This window comes from Podarcis cretensis (assembly GCF_951804945.1).
Source record: "Podarcis cretensis genome assembly, chromosome: 2".
NCBI classification, from domain to species: Eukaryota; Metazoa; Chordata; class Lepidosauria; order Squamata; family Lacertidae; genus Podarcis; species Podarcis cretensis.
In genome coordinates, this window is record NC_137171.1 from 105,790,669 (window position 1) to 105,810,706 (window position 20,038).

The following is a 20,038-nucleotide window of genomic DNA, read 5'->3' on the forward strand; positions in this document are numbered from 1 at the left end:
GCCGGAAGAAATATCAACAACCTCAGATATGCAGATGACACAACCTTGGTGGCAGAAAGTGAGGAGGAATTAAAGAACCTTTTAATGAGGGTGAAATAGGAGAGCGCAAAATATGGTCTGAAGCTCAACATCAAAAAAACAAAGATCGTGGCCACTGGGCCCATCACCTCCTGGCAAATAGAAGGGGAAGAAATGGAAGCAGTGAGAGATTTTACTTTCTTGGGCTCCATGATCACTGCAGATGGTGACAGCAGTCACGAAATTAAAAGATGCCTGCTTCTTGGGAGAAAAGCAATGACAAACCTAGACAGCATCTTAAAAAGCAGAGACATCACCTTGCCAACAAAGGTCCGTATAGTTAAAGCTATGGTTTTCCCAGTAGTGATGTATGGAAGTGAGAGCTGGACCATAAAGAAGGCTGATTGCCAAAGAATGGATGCTTTTGAATTATGGTGCTGGAGGAGACTCTTGAGAGTCCCATGGACTGCAAGAAGATCAAACCTATCCATTCTGAAGGAAATCAGCCCTGAGTGCTCACTGGAAGGACAGATCCTGAAGCTGAGGCTCCAATACTTTGGCCACCTCATGAGAAGAGAAGACTCCCTGGAAAAGACCCTGATGTTGGGAAAGATGGAGGGCACAAGGAGAAGGGGACGACAGAGGACGAGATGGTTGGACAGTGTTCTTGAAGCTACCAGCATGAGTTTGACCAAACTGCGGGAGGCAGTGGAAGACAGGAGTGCCTGGCATGCTCTGGTCCATGGGGTCACAAAGAGTCAGACACAACTAAACAACAACAACTACCCTTTGATTTCCATCACATGTGATTTGATCCTCACACTGGACTTTACTATACGAATCCTGAACCAGATTTCTGCCCCCATCCCTGCCCACTTCAACATCCAGCTTTGGAAGGCTGCCTGAAATACTGGGAGACCTGAAGCAGCAGCTCTTAGCCTGGGAGCTGGGTGGGCTATGGGGTGGCAAGCTAAGAAAGCAGGCTGACCAAGGTGAGTTGCTCAGAGAGGGCTGGATTCATCCTGTTGATTTGAAATTGGGCACACGGTTTAAGGCAGGCCTAAAGGGTGTGTGTGTGAAATGAAAGTGTATGCCAGCCTCACAGTCTTTTTTTGGATGGTTCTGGGATAATAAATCAATACATATGGTATCATTTATCCAGATGCTTTGGCAGATGGGAAGGACTCCACAGTGAACAGATGCCCATAACATTATACATAATGGGAGGAAGGGACGGAAATACATAGCTGTCACATGAACTGATGGGCAAGATATTGGAGGAACAGATAAAGAAACATTGGCACTATAGTGTGGCTTTAGTTTGCCACTGTGCTTGATTTCCAGCGATATTTATATCTTGAAGGGGTGTCTGTAGCTGTTAGTCCTGGCCATCTCTGAAAATCACGCTAAAACGTGCCTGTCTGCCTATTCATCTTCATTCAGCTTCTCCCCAGAAAACATTCCCACTGCCTTGCAAGTGTCATCAGGCTCCTGCAGGCTCCTAATAACTGGTTCAGTAACTCAGCTGATTATTATCATTAGTTCTCATTGTCTACGATTGGAGCTTTAAGATCGTTAGAGGAGCCTGTGTGTTTTACAAATAAAATAGTAAAGGGGGATAGCTTTTGTGGGACAATGTATGTTCCAAAGGAACATAGAAAGAGGCCTGAAACTGAGTCAGTTCATTTGTCCACCTAGCCAGGGGCATGGCATGGGGGGGCTGTGTATGCCAGGAGGGCCACGGCCTCAGGCACAATTTTTGAGGTTGTATAAACCAGGTAGGGACGCGGGTGGCGGGTGGCGCTGTGGGTTAAACCACAGAGCCTAGGACTTGCCGATCAGAAGGTCGGTGGTTCGAATCCCCGCCACGGGGCGAGCTCCCATTGCTCGATCCCTGCTCCAGCCAACCTAGCAGTTCGAAAGCACGTCAAAGTGCAAGTAGATAAATAGGTACCGCTCTGGCGGGAAGGTAAACGGCATTTCCGTGTGTTGCTCTGGTTCACCAGAAGCGGCTTAGTCATGCTGGCCACATGACCCGGAAGCTGTACGCCGGCTCCCTCAGCCAGTAAAGCGAGATGAGCACCGCAACCCCAGAGTCAGTCACGACTGGACCTAATGGTCAGGGGTCCCTTTACCTTTACTATAAACCAGGTGCCCCCCCCCATTCATGCAACCCCAGCACGGCACAGCCTGGTACACTGCTCTGCCCACTAAGGGCCTCATTAGTGAGCTGGGCTCCCCCCTGCAAGGGTGGACAGGCAGCTCAGCACAGCTCCAGTGGGGGTGGGGTTGCTTCAGCAGCAAGAGCTGGGCAGGTGCACCCCACCTGGAGTGCACCCACCCGTCCCGAGCTCAAGCAACCAACGCTACACCCTGCAGATAGCTCAGTGTTATCTACACCAGTGTTTCCCAACCTTGTGCCTCCAGCTGTTTTTGAACTACAACTCCCATCATCCCTGACTAGCGAGACCAGTGGCAAGGGATGATGGGAATTGTAGTCCAAAAACAGCTGGAGGCACAAGGTTGAGAAACACTGATCTACACTGACCAGCAGCGGCTCTCCAAGGTTTCAGACGGAGAGCCTTTCTCAGCCTTATCTGGAGATGCCAGGGACTGAACCTGAGACCAGCTGCGTGCAACGCAGGTGTTCTGATGCTGAGCATATAGCAAGCATTAAGCTGCAGTCTGATGCAATTTCATCTAATAATGCCGTAGTGAGGTTTTTTTTTATATGGGGACCATATTGCCAGTTTAAATAGCCCCTCAGCTGTGCGACAGACCATGCTTTTTCACAGCCACACTACCATCCTTTGAATGTCTAAAAGGTAAAGGTAAAGGTACCCCTGCCCGTACGGGCCAGTCTTGACAGACTCTGGGGTTGTGCGCCCATCTCACTTAAGAGGCCAGGGGCCAGCGCTGTCCGGAGACACTTCCGGGTCACGTGGCCAGCGTGACATCGCTGCTCTGGCCAGAGCCAGAGCCAGAGCCGCACACGGAAACGCCGTTTACCTTCCCGCTGGTAAGCGGTCCCTATTTATCTACTTGCACCCGGAGGTGCTTTCGAACTGCTAGGTTGGCAGGCGCTGGGACCGAGCAGCGGGAGCGCACCCCGCCGCAGGGATTCGAACCACCGACCTTTCGATCGGCAAGCCCTAGGCGCTGAGGCTTTAACCCACAGCGCCACCTGTGTCCCTGACAGCGCCACCTGTGTCCCTGTTTGAATGTCTACTCAACAGTAAATGTAACAAATCAATAAATGAAAACAACTTGATTCCCGTTGGGCTCAATGAGACTAGTTTACAGGCCAGTGCGTATAGTGGTTTTCCATAACCTAGTACCTTTCAGATGTTTTGGTCTGCAATTCCTGCCTGACCACTCCCGCCTGACCATTGACCATGCTGACTAGGGCTGACGGGGAAATGTATTTCAAGGTATACACAAAAAGTATCGGGTGTAATGACAATGATTGTACAACAAACCAACAACACCAAAACTGGCTTATGACTATAAAGGACAATTTTACTAGAATAGGTGAACTCATAAACCTATTAAACAATGAGCAAATTAAAGTGCAATGTGCATAACCAAGCCTGGAGACTCATAAACATAGAATGAACTAATGTCTCTCTCTTTACTATGCCGGTTGTGTACACGGCTGGAACAAACCAATCGTTCTTCAAATAGTCGTTCACTGGAAGCACAAATCCATATACGTAGGAGCGGTTGCGAGAAAGCGTTCTTCAAATAGTCATTTGCTGGAGGTGCAAAGCCTTATGTGTAAACTTTGCTGGAGGCGCAAAGCCATAAGTGTGTGCACGGTTGCGGGAAAACAGCTCCTCACCACTCCCATGGTAAAAGTGGTACAAATAGTCAAATGGAGCCAAACTGATGAGACCTGTTCTCCAGATATTATCCAGGTTTCGCACCAAGCGAATAGTCAGTCAATAGTGCTAAATAATACAAAATGCATTCCAGTTACAGTAAATGAAAGACCAAAAAATATGTGCAATACCATCTCATGTTGTGTCTTACCTAATCACTCAACACGGTTCGCTCAAGACAGAAGATCGTACGAACAACTCACAGTCACAGTAAATATTGAAACTGGTAATAACAAACATTTAAATACATTACCGGTGCATGGAATCAATCATCACATTTGTACATTGTTGAGGGTATAGTAACACCTCTGTTGTTGCTAAACAAACAATGGCACAAAAATTGATTTATATATAACATCCATGGTCAAATTCGGTATTCAAACCTTTTGGAAACAAGGTTCCTAATTGAAATATTAGTTTGTACTGTTTCTGTAACAAGGCTCTTCGTACATCAACAGATCCAAAGGGTAGTTTTTTAAAAGTCAACAGAATGAAGAAACTCGGGTCATTTTCAGTGTGAGCCCCTTGCTGGAAATGCTAGTGTGCCTTTTGCTTAAAATAGGCACATTTTCACAGCCTGGAATATGGGAAATGATGTGCCAATGTTGCTTAACCAGTTTCAATGGAAGAAGATAAACAAGTGTACTCTATAGAACCAAAAATCCTGTCCTGTTTGTTTTTAGGTTTTGGTACCATCAATTCCTGCCTAGAAGTTATTTTAGCCCTTTCAAAGGCTGTTTGAATTATTTCCTGCGGATAACCTCTATCTCTTAATGAAGAGGAAAGGGATGCAGCATTTTTTTGAAAATCAGTTTCAAGGGAAGAATTTCTTTTGAGTCTAATAAATTGGCTAAACGGGAGACTATTTTTTAATTGGACCGGGTGATTAGAATGATAGCGAAGTAAGGAATTCATATCAGTAGGTTTGCAAAATGGACGTAAATTAATGATACGTTCATTACGTTCAGTGACAAAAAATAATTCAACATCTAGAAAGGAGACGCTTACCTCACTCTTTTTACCAATAAATCTTAAAGCTGTATCACATTGATTTAACCAAATGTCAAATTCCAAGAACATATCCTGGTCCAAAACAAAAATTAAATCATCGATAAAACGATAATAAGCCAATTAAGTGCTTCCTAAATGGGTTCAAATCACTCAAAATGTATTCTTAATCCAAATAACGCATGTAGATACAGGCGAGGGATGGCGCACAATGAGCTCCCATCGGCACGCTCCTACATTGAAAATAAAACTGTTCTTTAAAGCAGAAGAATATATTTTTCAAGCACCACAAAGACCTGGAAAGCTGATTGACCAGAGTGCCTCTTTCATACCATATCTTCAGCTCTTTGAACTACCTGTTGTCGAACTCCAGCCTTTCTTATACCACACCCCCAATCTCTCTGAAAGTTCAAGGGGCCCAAGAAACCTCCTGAATCAATAACAGTGCCGTTCTAGAGTTTGGCTGGAGGTGAGGTACCTGTGATTGTTCTCTGCCTCTTTGCAGCGATAACAAAAGGAATTCTTAACTAATGTTTCGAGATTAAATTCTGGAAGCTCCTGGCTCCTATATTTGCTGAATCAGCTCTAAATAGTGCTGCACACTATATTGAAACAATGTCAGTATTAAATTATTTTCACAGGAGAGCATTTTCTCAAAGAAGCATTTTCTTCCAAGTTGCATTTCTCTGCCGACTGGGTCAAATGCTACCTTAAAGAAGCAGTGCCTTTTAGAACATTGGGTTTTGTCCCTGGGCTACAATTTGTTTGCTAGTCTCACCAAATATAGAGCAGTGGTTACAGTGGATTATCCTTGCGTGCCCATGAAGCACAGTAAACAAAAAATGAGATACACAGCTCAGAGCTTCCCTAAAAAGGAACACTAATATTGTTTTTCTCACTCCCATTTTTGTTAGCACATTAGCATTTCCGAGCACAATTCAAAGTGTTGTTGCTGACCTTTAAAGCCCTAAACAGCTTAGGGCCTGTATACCTGAAGGAGCGTCTCCACCCTCATCGTTCAGCCCAGACACTGAGGTCCAGCGCCGAGGGCCTTCTGGCACTTCCCTCACTGCAAGAAGCCAAGTTACAGGGAACCAGGCAGAGGGCCTTATCGGTAGAGAAGAACAACTACCAAACTTTTAGAAGATATCTGAAGGCAGCCCTGTTTAGGGAAGCTTTTAATGTTTGATGCATTACTGTATTTTAATATTTTGTTGGAAGCCACCCAGAGTGGCTGGGGAAGCGCAGCCAGATGGGCGGGGTATAAATAATAAATTATTATTATTATTATTTTATTAGCATATCATTTTACTGCCCTGCCAAATTGGAACCAGTAGAAAGGAATGGAGGTAGCAAGGTGGAAGGGGGAGAGTTGGATGTTCAAAGGCCTCATGTTACACAAAGCCATATCTGCTGCTACATAAGCTGCACATCCCCCCCCCCCAAGCTTTAATTATTTAAATTGTGTTTTTCAGGGATTGGTTAAATGCGTTCAGCCCTCCTATCATTCCTCCAAGCCAGCAGCTGACAGAACATCCTGAAGTGACAGCACACCTGAGCACTCAAGGTAACACCAGTGTGTGTGGAAGAGGTGCAGGAGAACTCGAGGGCAGCTGGGAGGGACGTGGTGGCTCAGGCACCCTGAGAGCCCAGTGCCGCTCACAGGGGCCAGTGTGTGCCTGTTGCATCCTTCTTGGCCACCAGAGGGCAGTTAGGGGAGACACAGCAGCTTGGGTGCGCTGCAAGCCCATCCCCGAGCAGCCTTTGCGAGTGGTGCGTTGGGCTCTCGGGGCGCCTGGGCTCCGTATCCCTTGTGCCGCCCCCAAAGGTAAGTGCCGCCTGGGGCGATCTGCCTCCTCTGCACACACACAGACACACACACACTACGCACTACGCCACTGCTCTCTCCCCACGTTCGCCATGACACTGCTCTCATTATTACAATGGGCTCCTTTGCTTTTCCTCCAAACACGGAAAATTCATGCGATATCTCAGTATTCCTCCACTACATATTTTGGCTACCCTCAAGAATGAAGCCATCTCAGTGATTTATTCTCAAATATACACGATGCTCCTCAAATTGGGAATCTTTTCATGGGCATGTAAAATTGTCGTTGCTTTTCACAGCAGACTAGCTGTCAAGGCAGGACCTTGCTGTGAGGGATCTGGCAATACTTTATGCTAAGGGCCCTAAACATGCCAAAGGGAAAGGATGGTAATCCTTGAGTTAAAGACACATTAGATATATATTTTTGATAGGGGCCTGAGAAGATTCTTAATAGCAACCTCATGACATCCAGTGCTTCCTGTCGTCATGCTGCGATTCCTGATTCCAAAGCTGCTTGTTGAGGAGCTGGACCTTAGAAACTACTTCAAATGCGACCAGAACAATTCTGTTCATCTAACCTGCCTTCCAAATCTTATTTTTATTATTACTACCATTACTATTAATTGAATTTTAATTGGGGGGGGGGGTAAAAACAAAAAGTGACCCAAAGTGACTTACAACAAAGTCCAAACACTAAAATCAAAAATTGAAATTGAAACACTTTATTGTCACTTGTACAACTTGTATACAGTGAGATTAATATAATAATATAATATAATATAATATAATATAATATAATATAATATAATATAATATAATATAATATAATATAATATAATATAAATAGCCAGAACAGAATAAAAGCCTAAGAATATCTCCAAATGTACATAAAAGGTATATAAAAGGTATATTGCACCCCACCCCACTAAAAGGTAGGCAAGGAAGGGGCCACAAATATACCTAAAACCAGTGCTTTTTTCTGGGAGTACTCAAGGGCATGGAGTATCGGCACCTTTTTTTCTAGAAGAAAAGCACTGCCTAAAACCCTCCAAATCAAAAGCCTGGGGGGAAAGAAACATTGTTGCCTGGCATACTGGTCATGTTGTGCGGATGCCTGATGATCGTCTTCCTAAGCAATTACTCTATTCCGAACTTAAAAATGGAAACTGTAATGCTAGTGGTCAACAAAAGAGGTTCAAAGACTCTCTTAAGGCACATCTTTAAAAACTGTAGTATAAACACTGACAACTGGGAAACACTGGCCTGCGAGTTCCCCAGTTGGAGAACAGCCTTTACCAAAGGTGTCATGGGCTTTGAAGACACTCGAACTCAGGACGCAAGGGAGAAACGTGCTAAGAGGAAGGCAAGTTTGACAAATCCACACTGTGATCAACTCCCGCCCGGAAACCAATGTCCCTACTGTGGAAGGACGTGTGGATCCAGAATTGGCCTCCACAGTCACCTACAGACTCATTGTTAAAACCGTGTTTATGGAAGACAATCTTACTCGGCTACGAGTGATCGCCAAAGAAGAAGAACTTATGCCCTGGTGATCAACTTCCTGTTTGACCATCATAGGAAGCAGGATGTTGGACATAGATGGTCTGATCTAGCTGGGCTCATTTGATGTTCTTTTCACAATCAGACAGGTAGAATCGGTACAGATGTGTAGGATCAAAATGTGTTTTCTTTCTCTGTGTTTTCTTTCTTTCTTTCTTTCTCCTTCCCATGTTTCTCCTCTCTCTTTCTTGTTGTTTTGGTGCCACTATGTTAGGGTTAAGGTCATTGATTATTCAAGAACTAGAAAGGGGTTTCATCTCACAATCAGCAGCTCCTCAAATACGTAGTTTCAGCAGACACATCAGCTGCACCACAACCCACAAGCAACATATAGATAGCTATTGTAGTTTGGGGCACTTCAACAAGAAAGTGGGCAAACACCCTGCTTACACAGCAAGAGCTTAAGCGCAAAATTAAGCCAAAGTAGAAGAAGACACACCTTTGAAGGTGGGACCTCTCACCAGGAGTCTGAATAGAAGACATCACCCTAAACTTCAGACATAGAATCATTGAATTGCTTCATCAGCTTCATCAGAGATATTTACAGCGCAACCCCCCCAGATGAGTTGCCACTCATCTGTGCCTCAAAACAGAGCGGAGACATGATTAAATCAAGCAAAGAAGTTGTTTTACACAACATTTTTAAAAAGTAATTGTTGCTTATGTCCAACCTGATCCTTGAGACAAGTTTAAATGCCGGGGCCGAAAAGATAGAGGCAGCTCCTTTGGACGTACCCAGTGTGATTGTTGACATTTTCCTTTAGAACAGAAGATGTGCACACACACACCCCAAGGCAACAGCACAAACTTTTTATAATTCCCCTCAGTTTCTAAGGAGGCTTGCCCTCTTGGGCATATGGGACTATAGTTGTGCAATCCCTGCGATCCCAGCCCCACTTTAAGGCCACATTATAAACTCCCTCCGTGTCAAGAAAAGCTTTGCAACTGGCATTCTCTCGCTGCTAAATGTGGCTGTCAGCTCCCCTTGCAGGGACTGGGGTCAGGGTCACATCCCAGGATGAGCGGTCTCCTTGTCTTAGCATAAGTACATCTCCCCTGAGTTGCATGGACTATTTCTGCAGTGCAGTGGCCCTTGTCACTAAGTCGCGAATTACAGACGTAGTGGAAGCTGCAGTACAAAAAGCAGCTGCCATCCGAAGGAGGTTGATGCCTCCTAAATCACAGAGACACAGAGGCTTGAAGATAACAAAATCAAGTTATCAGGCAAGAAAACCTGTGGTTATTTACTACTCGGTACAGAATATCCTTGTCAACTTTTATATGCATCTCTAATGAGATCCTAAAACAAAAACTCAATTTTGTTGTTCATGCTAATAAAAGATCTCTGTGATATCCTTTATTTGGAGGCATAACTCACGGCTAACACATGAAAGGCCCGTTTTTCCATTTTATAGCTCCCTGTTTGTTTGGTGAGCATCTGCTTCTTCAGAAATGTATCTTTACTTAACCAAGGGGTGTATAGATTTGAAGGGATAGCGTGGACTGGGAGGGGGGATGTGAGTAATGCTTCTTTTTGTAAAAGCCCCCATTATTATAACGACGACCATGTTGATTCTCTTTTCTTCCCAGCCTAAGAATTACTATCCCAGGTCAGACCCTAGAAGGGTCCATCTGGTTCAGCACTCTGGTTCTGAGAGTGGATAGACAGACAGACAACTCTAGCTGCTCATGAGCAGAGTATGAGAACAATGTCGTCCTCCTGTTCCTTGTTCCAGTATAGGATGACCAGGTCCATACCGCCTTCTCTATCTGCAGTGGCTTTATTTGGCTGCTTAGACAGTTTTGTAGTGCTGCCCAACCAACTGGGCATACTGGCTCCACTGGTAGAATATAGGGCTCCTCCAGATGAACTATTTATTTTGCATTTGCTTACACGGAGTTTAGCATTCATTCCGGCTTGCTTACAGTGAGCATTCATCTCACATCCATCTTACTTTGCTTATAGGATGTTTTCAGGTCTGCCCATTAGTCTTTCATCCATCCCACATTTTCAGATACATCCCCTCATCACCCTTCAGACTGCAGAAAGGCCATGTGTTCGAGCATATTTGTTGCACTAGGCCAACAGAGCACTTTAATCCGTTTTAATTGCACAAAGCTAAAGTTCTGCTGTGCGCTTGAATCCCTCTCGCAGCTGACAGCCAGGAAGTGCCCATAGTGTTATGAGCTGTGAACGAGCAGTATACAGTAGGTACCAGTCACCTGCCGCTCATAAATCTCATGTGGTACCATGCAACAAAAGCTCGCACTCAAGCCAGTTTAGCTACCAAGCTTTTAAAATAAAACGCACCATTCAGTTCATCTGTCTCCACTCCGAAATGGTTTAATCCAGCCCCCTAGGGACGGGAAGTTGTGTGTTCTTAAGGATGTAAAAAGCTAGTTAAGGAACAAAGCATGAAGGAAAAAGCACAATGGAACGGGAGTGGGGTATCTGCACACAATATGTACCCTCCATTTCCCATAGCCTGTAACTTGTCTGGTCTCAGCTGTAAATACATTCTAAACATTGTGAAGCCGCTGCTGTTGGCATAACAGGCCATTACTCTGAGGCAGCAGAGCATACAATGCAGTTACTTCGCACTGTCATTCTGAGAAAGAGGTAAGCACTTTAGGTGAAATGTAGAATACAGCCTGCATTCAACTGTGAATTATTATTTGCCGTCAGGTTATTATCCATCATCTACCTTACTTTTTAGCTCTTATAAAAAGACTTTTCATGAAATGGGCTCATAGCTCTCTGCCGGCATTCTTTTTTAAAAAAAAAATGTGTTTGATGGAATAAAGAAACACTGGGAATTTCTAGCCACAGTTGTGAGTTTCTCTGTGACTTCTACTGAGCCTGGCGTCTTTGTGTGCCCGGTTTGAGGTAATACCAGAGTCCCATCTAGTCCAGCGCCCTGTTTCTCGCTGTGGCCCACAAGATGCCTCTGGGAAGCCCACAAACAGGACCTGAGGCATGTCCCACTGTTGTTCCCCAGTGAGTGGTGTTCAGAGGCAAGCAGCCTCTCAACACTTGGTTAGTCACTGTTGATCACCCTAACCTCCATGAATTTGTCTAATCACCATTTTAAGCCTAATTCCAAGTTGGTGCCCATCCCTGTATCTTGTGGTAGTGAATTCCATAGCATAACTGCTGTGTGGGAAAGGACGGTACTTGCTCTTGTCTGTCAGTCGCCCGCCATCAAAGTTCATTGAATAATTGAGTTCTAGTATTATGAGACAGGGAGGAAAACCTCTCTGTCCCCTTTCTCCATGCCACAAGTAATTTTACACGCTTCTACAATGTCCTCCTTTGCTTCTGTTTTTAGTAAACTATGAAGCCCCAAACTTTCTAATATTCCCTCATAGCGGTCAATTGATTGACCTTTCCAGTTTGACAATATCCTTTTTGAGACATACTGGTCAGAATTACACACATTCTTCCAAGTAAATTCCTACCATGGATTTGTATAAAGCAGGGGTTGTCAACCTGGTCCCTACCACCCACTCGTGGGTGTTTCAGGATTCTAGGTGGGCGGTAGGGGGTTCTGCGGCACAAGCTGAATCTTCCTTCCATCGAGCATATGTGAAATACATATGGGGAAAAAACTAGGAGAGATGCATGAGTTAATAGATAAGAGAATAGAGGGAGCAGTAGGAGAGTGATCCATGAACTCTTACATGGAAATCACCTTCTTCACAATGGCTGGAGAGATGCATAGGCAGCCCTACAGTAAGGAACTTAATTTTCAATAAAAGCTAAGAGTGGTTCCTGTATCTATCATTGCAGTACATCTCTATCAACAGGGGAAGAAGGCCTGTTGTCTTATGCCCTGCTTGTGACCTTCCTAAAGGCCACTGCTGGAAAACAAATACTGGACTAGGTGGACTTTTGGTGTAATACTGTGAGACAGTTTAGAATATTGTATCTCCTCCACCTGTGGTGGTTGTTTTCCTGGTCAAACCAGAATTAATTGACTCTTCATTTCATTTTAGGTGAAGGGGGTGACTTTGAGGCTGAAGAAGACGAAGTTCTCACTCTCTTGTATGACCCATGCCTAAACTGTTACTTTGATCCTGAAACTGGGAAATACTATGAGTTGGCATAGCCGGTTGCAAGAGCAGGAAGTGTGGCGCTTGTTTGGCGCTGTCCCAGGACTTGGGTCATTTGCAAAGAACTGATGCAGAGCTAATTCTTTTTCTACTCTGCAATCCAAAACTTTACACCAGTCCATAGTGTGTGTAGACAAACCAAGTCACTTGCGAATATGATACAATCTTATTTTTATAGATTTGTGCTATATTTTAATAGAATGCTTAAGCAAGGTTTGGGGGTTTTCACATACATTTGTTCGGCTAGCTGATGTTACATAAAATATGGAAAGGTTTGTCTGTATGAACAAATTACGCTGAATCAAATATATTTGCCAGGTTCATCTATGAATGATGGTGTGGTACAAAAAAAAAATCACTTGTTCTTTCATCTCTGTTAATTTAAGAGGATGTAATGTATCTTTGTACTTCCAAAAATACAGTGTGAATTGTACCGTAAAATGTATTTTCACTTTTTTTTATTGTTGGATAAAACCATTTTTATTCTTATTCTCAAGTGGCATTCCGGGAGGGGGTGGGATATCAAATCACCTTACAGCTTTTTTGACACATTGCATAAACCTTGAAAGGATGAATACACAGCCCTTTTATTCCAGAGTAATTAACAACCCCGTGCTAATGCTATGAGAATTAAAACTGCACTTATAAAACAGGGGGGTGAAGTCCACACTCTGACTATACTTAAACCAGAGAGAGCACAAAGAGCAGAATTCAATTGTCCAGAGGTCAGGCATGCATACAATTGCCTGACATCGCAGCACACTGACAGAGATGTGACATTGCACACCCAAATCTCTTGCTTGCACAACAGTGTCTTGGGAAAGACGTGAAGGTGCTTTGTGTAATTCTGTCTCTGCAGCTAAGCTGGTCAAGCCCAGTATGTGCAACATATACAGTTCATATGTACGGTATATAACCTATGAAACTTAATTCCAGTATTAATGCTGTCAGGGGCTCAGGAGCAGAGGCACAGGGGAGAGAGGAAATGGAGAGTGAAGGGGAAGAATCTGAGGGCAGCGTAGGGGAGTATGAAAGTGGCCTGAGAGATTCCATGAGCTTCTCCAGCGAATCAGAAGATTCCCAGAGGGGGGCGCCGATGGCCAGGGCAAGGGGGGTCCCAGGGGGGACACACCAGAAGCAAGGGGCCAGCGGGGACTCCCAAAGCAGCAGCGGGAGATCAGGACCAGCTCCTCCACCAGAGCGTAGTGGGGGGGGGGGAAGAGTCCCATGTATCAGGGCCAGCTTCTCCTCCAGCAGGGAGAGAAGATGAATCAGGGCTGGCCACGCCTCCATCGCAGAGTGAGGGAACGGAGGGGAAGTCAGATCCAGCTAGCCTCTCCGAAGGGGGAAGCAGTGACAGGAGCAGTGTAACGGTCAGGAGGAAGGTTGCCGGTTGGGCGCGCGCGCCAAGTTCAAATGTACAGGCGCGCAGCACAGCAGAAAACCCGGATTGGGAACCAGGTCCTAAAGCCCGCCGGAGGCAGGGGGAAGACTCTGGGGACTCAGCGTCAGAAGAGTCTAGAAAGGGCAAGACCCCAGCGTACAGGCGGACCCAGAGGAGGAAAGAGCAAAGGAAGAGGTGGAGCAAGGCTAGAGTCTTAAACTGGTGTCTGGGGGGAGGAGATTCAGACGGAGCTTCAGAGGTCTAGAGTTTAAGACGTAGAGCTGCACGCCGCGGCTTTGAATTCGAAACTGCACTTCAATAAAGACTTTTATATATAACAACGGACTGGCGTTGGTCCTTTGTGAGCTGGGACCTCGGGCAGCTCTGACAAATGCATTTTGTCTTTTCTTATTGTTTCTTCTTGTAAGATCTTGTATAACACAATCCTTAGGTAAAAATAGAAAAATCCTTAAAGTAATGAGAACAACACAGCTGATGTAGACTGCTGGCACAAGCTGGCTGGTGCAGTTGCGAACTGCTAACTTGGGCAGAACAAGGTTTCCGGATATCTCCCTTGTTTCACCCCGAAGGGCTTCCTCAGCTGATATTAGAGCTATACAATATAAATAAATGCATGGCAATACAAAACTTGGAATCCAAGGTACAACAATAGTGAATCAGATATCTGTTGTATCATTACTGAAAAATATTATTAAAAAATGCTTTTGAATTATGGTGCTGGAGGAGACTCTTGAAAGTCCCATGGACTACAAGAAGATCAAACCTATCCATTCTTTAGGAAATCAGCCCTGATTGCTCACTGGGAGGACAGATCGTGAAGCTGAGGCTCCAATACTTTGGCCACCTCATGAGAAGAGAAGACTCCCTGGAAAAGACCCTGATGTTGGGAAAGATGGAGGGCACAAGGAGAAGGGGACGACAGAGGATGAGATGGTTGGACAGTGTTCTCGAAGCTACCAGCATGAGTGTGACCAAACTGTGGGAGGCTGTGGAAGACAGGAGTGCCTGGTGTGCTCTGGTCCAGGGGGTCACGAAGAGTCGGACACGACTAAGTGGCAACAAATTTTCATTGGAGAAATGTTGGAGGAAGCTGTACATATTGTCAGTGTGTATAACAGGTACATAAGTAATTGTACATGAATGATACTCAGTAATAATGCCAAATATATTGCAAAATACTATAAATAGGCAACACCATCTGATGGAACACCACCTATGCTACTTCTTTGATGAAGGACAGCTTCCAGACATAACAAATAATGGGAGAAGGCGGTAAAACTGAATTTGAGAGTAGGTAGGCTTGTGTGTAGCAGCAGAGGTGGGGGGAAAGTAAAAGAAAAATTCTAGTTGGTGGCAAATCGCTGTAAAGGAGAAGCTTGGAAGTTTATGCAGAGCACGGTGTTTATCATTTGGTTTCTGAAGAAGAGAAATACAGGAAGGAGAGATGTCATCAAAGGTAATACACAACCAGAACATAGCCAAACATTTTGGTAGTTGATAGAAAGAGGAAAGTTTGAGTTTTAGGGATGCAGGCAAGGCAGGAGCTGGCAAATCATTTGATGCTGGGGAGGGACACCGATACTGTGCCTCTGAGACACAGGAGATGATGAAAGGTTATCTTGAAACAGTGACAGAAAAAGGAAGGGAAGTAGCATAGAGGCAGAAATTTATTCATTGCCAAATTCTGAGGGCCTGCAGTTAGTTTGACCATTTCCAATGGTCTTAGTTTCACAAACCGGGTCTCCTACACTAGCTCAGCTCCTTTTGGCTACAGGATTTGGACAGGCCGTGCCTGTCACAGTGCACTCACAGAGCCCTACATGCTGCCAATTTTCAAAACAAGGGAAGTGCAGGCACTGCTGCTGCACAGGAGATCTCATTTGACAAAGCATCAAACTTTCTGACAGTGTCACTTACAGGATGTCACACCAGCTGTGTGTCTGGTTACTGTGCTCCATGGCTCACTTGGCATGTGGCATATGAAAAATGACAAGGGAGATTGTGACGCGGCCTTTGTGTGCAGGAACATTCTGGAACTGGTGGTTGGTGACAATATGCTTGAGGCTTTGAGCTGCCTGCTTCCTCCGCTGCGAGGAGGCTCCTTGAAAGAAGAAATGCAAATGCGTCACCTGACAGCTTTTTTCCCTGAGAAATACCAAGGTCGCAGACAATAGAAAGGGGAGGAGAGGAAAGGGAATTAAGAAAAACCATGTGCATGACTTGTTGGAGGAGTGAATTGAGTGTTTTGGAGGTAGGAAATTGGAAGGGGAGAAAGGGCAAAAGGATTAATAAAATCCCCATGCATGGCTACCTTGGAGGGATGGGATTACACCGAAGGGTGGGCTTTTCACATCTTGTTGGAAGTTTTAACAAACGGATAGCAACATGGCTCCTCCAAATCTTGCTGTTTGTAAATATGTGACAATTGGCTGCCGTCTTCAAGATGAAGGAAGGGGGGGGGTTCTGAATATTCATGAAAATATTTTCCCCGCAAGAAAACAGCTACCTGTAGATGTAGGCCGGAAGGCAAGTGGAGGGAAATGGCCATGGCAAGCAAGAAGGAAGAATGGGTCATTTCATATGTAAGCTTTACTAGGTCTGTCCATTTTTGTTGCTGCTGCTGGAGTTACTTCAACTGCCTTACTTTGAAACGAGATAATCAGGTTGTACTGTCACCTTTTGAGGCTTTTTAATGAAAATCCAGGCATCACAAAAATTAACAAACATTTGGAATACAATTACATACAAGTCACCTGGTACAAGGGAAGAGCAGGTACACACCCTGGTTGTGAGAATGATAGGTGTGTACATCTGCTTCCAGAAGCCTGATACAGCATAAGGATATCAATATGGTGCCCTTTCCTAACCAAAAGAGCCTTGCCAGTTTAGGCCAGGGGTCCTGTTAAGCACCCTGGAAGGTCTTGCACCAGGGCTCACAGCTGTCAAGTCCAGCACCTTATTTCTTGTGCCACAGTGCAGTGTTTTTTGCCGCAAGCCTGTTTCAAAGATGTGAAATAGGCCATACCACATGACTGGGCACTGTCAGCTTGCCCCGTCGCAAATGTACAATTGGTCTCCACCAGAGCTTATAAAATCCCATTCTCAGAGTCTTCCTTTCAGACTGAGAAGTTTTCTGACAGCAAGAGTACCCAGCCAGTCTTAAGTTTCTCCTTCCTTCCACCACACGACAGCTTATGGACTCTCTTGCCAACTTTACATCAAGCATCTTGATTTTGGCACTTCTGATCTCCAATAGCTTGCCCTGGACTCTACTATTGACACCAGCCCCACAGTAACACAGGCTTAAGGAGACCGACTCTGGGGTTGTGGCGCTCATCTCGCTTTGGCCAGCATGACTAAGCCGTTTCTGGCGAACCACAGCAGCGCACGGAAACACTGTTTACCTTCCCGCTGGAGCGGTACCTATTTATCTACTTGCACTTTGACGTACTTTTGAACTGCTAGGTGGGCAGGAGCAGGGACCGAGCAACGGGAGCTCACCCCGTGGTTTAACCCACAGCGCCACCCGCGTCCCTAGGTCTACCCTATAGGTCTACCCTATAGTAGTGTGTTAAAGGTTACCAGCATGGTGTGTGTAAGAGCACTTAAGGTAGGGCTTAGCAACAGGAGCTCTTTGGATCAAATGGAACCCCCTTAGGAGTAGGGTATACCCCACAGTTGTCAATCCAGCAGCAACACAGGAGTACTGTAAAGCCTGAGGTCTCCGTTCCTGACTGCATTCTTAAAAGTGATCCTCTGGGAAATCTAGCTATCAACCAGGGACTCAGGGTATAGTGCTATATAAATATTAAGTACTATTAGTACCCTATTCAGCCTAATGAAACTATCAAAAGGAGCTGGCTAGGTTTTAAGGAAGCGAGCCCATAATCACACTGGCGTTTTGAAACGCAATCCATTTTCATAAGGCCTCATTAATGTGCCGCGGATGTGCTCTGGAGCAGCAGGAATTAGAACAAGCTTGGGAGAGCGCTGCCTGGAGTCAGCATATCTTGACAGAAGGTCATCAATCACGGCCTTTGGTTCCATTCTGCATATTCCTTGTATGTGTCAGGAGTGATAGACTCCTCTGCACATTTCAAGCTGCACAAGTTGGCAAATCTCCCTTAAACTAACAGGCTTCGAGAGACAGCTTCATTCCTTTCTCCCACCACCTCACACCTTTTGTAAGAAGGATCTTACAAATGCTTGCCTCCCAAATGCTTGCCATTTGCCTAATTGAAACAGTTTCTGAATTCACCCAGGATGGGCCACTTCTACTCTTCTGGCACGACACTTACAAGCAATTTCTCTGCAGTGCAGCCATTTTGCTAAAGTTCCATCAGCCCAGGGGGGTCTGAAACGTTACCATCTGTCAGCCTCCTCCAGCACTGCAGAAGTAAGGGTGCAATCTCATACAGCTGTGAGATCAGGTGCCCCCTCCCAAGTTTTCCTTCCATGAAAGATTGTTTTGCTGGGTGTCGATGGCCGTATTATTCATGAGGGACTAAGGCAGGAGTAGGCAACCTAAGGCCCGGGGGCCAGATGCGGCCCAATCGCCTTCTCAATCTGGCCCGTGGACGGTCCAGGAATCAGCATGTTTTTACATGAGTAGAATGTGTCCTTTTATTTAAAATGCATCTCTGGTTTATTTGTGGGGCATAGGAATTCGTTCTTCTTTTTTTCAAAATATAGTCTGGCCCACCACATGGTCTGAGGGACGGTGGACCAGCCCACGGCTGAAAAAGGTTGCTGACCTCTGCACTGAGGGTTACAGGCAGGGGTGACGTGTCCCATTTCGCAACGTGGATCAAAATGGGAATGCGCTGCTCCCCACAATTCTGCTGCCCTGCTGCTGCCACCCTCATGCCACACTTCTCTTACCTGCATCGTGCAGAGGTACTGCCAACAAAGCTGCGGCACTGGTTTTCCGGTGAGATCTTGGGCCAAGTCTCACGAGATTTCTCATGTTCCGTGAGAGATCTCATGAGATTTCAGTGATATCTCACCAGAAACCACTGCTGGCAGAGACGGCTGGACAGATTCAAGGTGGGCATCGCTTCTTGGGCTTCCACCACTCAAAAGCATCAGTGGGCCTGGCCTGGGAGTTCATGATGGCTGGGAGTTTATTAAGAGGGAGATAGTAAAAGCACAACTTCAGGCAATACCAATGAGACGGAAACATGGAAGGTGCCTAAAGAAGCCAGGGTGGATGTCAAACTCAGCCAAGAGCATAAGGTCAAACAGATTCCTCACTGGTCTTGCAGACAACTTCGTTGTCCAGAAAGTGGGAGAAGCAACAAGAGGAACAGCCATTTTAGATCTGGTCCTAACCAATATTGATGACCTGGTTAGTGGGGTAGAAGTGGAAGGATCATTAGGCGCGAGTGATCATGCTCTTCTGAAGTTTACTATACAGCGGAAAGGAGCAGCCAAGCATACTAGGACTCAATTTCTTGACTTTAAGAAAGCCGACTTCATAAAACTTAGGGAAGTGCTGGGTGAGATCCCATGGACAGTAATACTAAAGGGAAAGGGAGTTCATGATGGCTGGGAGTTTGTTAAGAGGGAGATAGTAAAAGCACAACTTCAGGCAATACCAATGAGACAGAAACATGGAAGGTGCCTAAAGAAGCCAGGGTGGCTATCTAAAGAACTTTTAACTGAGTTAAGATTAAAAAAGGATGTGTACAAAAAATGGAAAAGGGGGGAAACCACCAAAGAGGAATTCAAACAAATAGCCAGCACGTGTAGACACAAAGTCAGAAAAGCTAAAGCACAGAATGAACTCAGGCTTGCTAGAGAGGTTAAAAGCAACAAAAAAGGCTTTTATGGGTATGTTCGTAGCAAAAGGAAGAACAAAGAAACAGTGGGGTCACTCAGAGGAGAAGATGGTGAAATGCAAACAGGGGACACAGAAAGGGCTGAACTCCTCAATGCCTTCTTTGCCTCAGTCTTCTCCGATAAAGAAAACAATGCCCGACCTGAAGAATTTGAAGCAAATGATTCAGCAGAGGAAACACAGCCCAGAATAACTAAGGAGATAGTACAAGAATACTTGGCTAGTTTAGATGTATTCAAGTCTCCAGGGCCAGATGAACTGCATCCAAGAGTATTAAAAGAACTGGCAGATGTGATCTCAGAACCACTGGCAGTCATCTTTGAGAATTCCTGGAGAACAGGCGAAGTCCCGGCAGACTGGAGGAGGGCAAATGTTGTCCCTATTTT

At 45.3% G+C, this 20,038-nt stretch overlaps 1 protein-coding gene and 1 long non-coding RNA gene across 5 annotated transcripts in view; one reads left to right on the top strand and one right to left on the bottom strand.

The window, feature by feature from the left end:
- Nucleotides 1-12,739, top strand: part of CFAP20DC (CFAP20 domain containing) — a 147,128-nt gene extending 134,389 nt beyond the window's left edge. For all 4 annotated transcript variants that reach the window (XM_079961484.1, XM_079961483.1, XM_079961485.1 and 1 more), the window contains 2 exons: nt 6,383-6,474; nt 12,292-12,739. In XM_079961484.1, coding sequence (XP_079817610.1) covers nt 6,383-6,474; nt 12,292-12,404 — 205 coding nt within the window. In that variant the 3' untranslated portion in view covers nt 12,405-12,739. The remainder of the gene's footprint in view (nt 1-6,382; nt 6,475-12,291) is intronic.
- Nucleotides 12,740-14,199: 1,460 nt separating this feature from the next.
- Nucleotides 14,200-20,038, bottom strand: part of LOC307209242 — a 47,595-nt gene continuing 41,756 nt past the window's right edge. The window contains exons 2-3 of the long non-coding RNA XR_013835467.1: nt 15,731-15,914; nt 14,200-14,405 (exon numbers count right to left, since the gene is read on the bottom strand). This is a non-coding gene — a long non-coding RNA (uncharacterized lncRNA). The remainder of the gene's footprint in view (nt 14,406-15,730; nt 15,915-20,038) is intronic.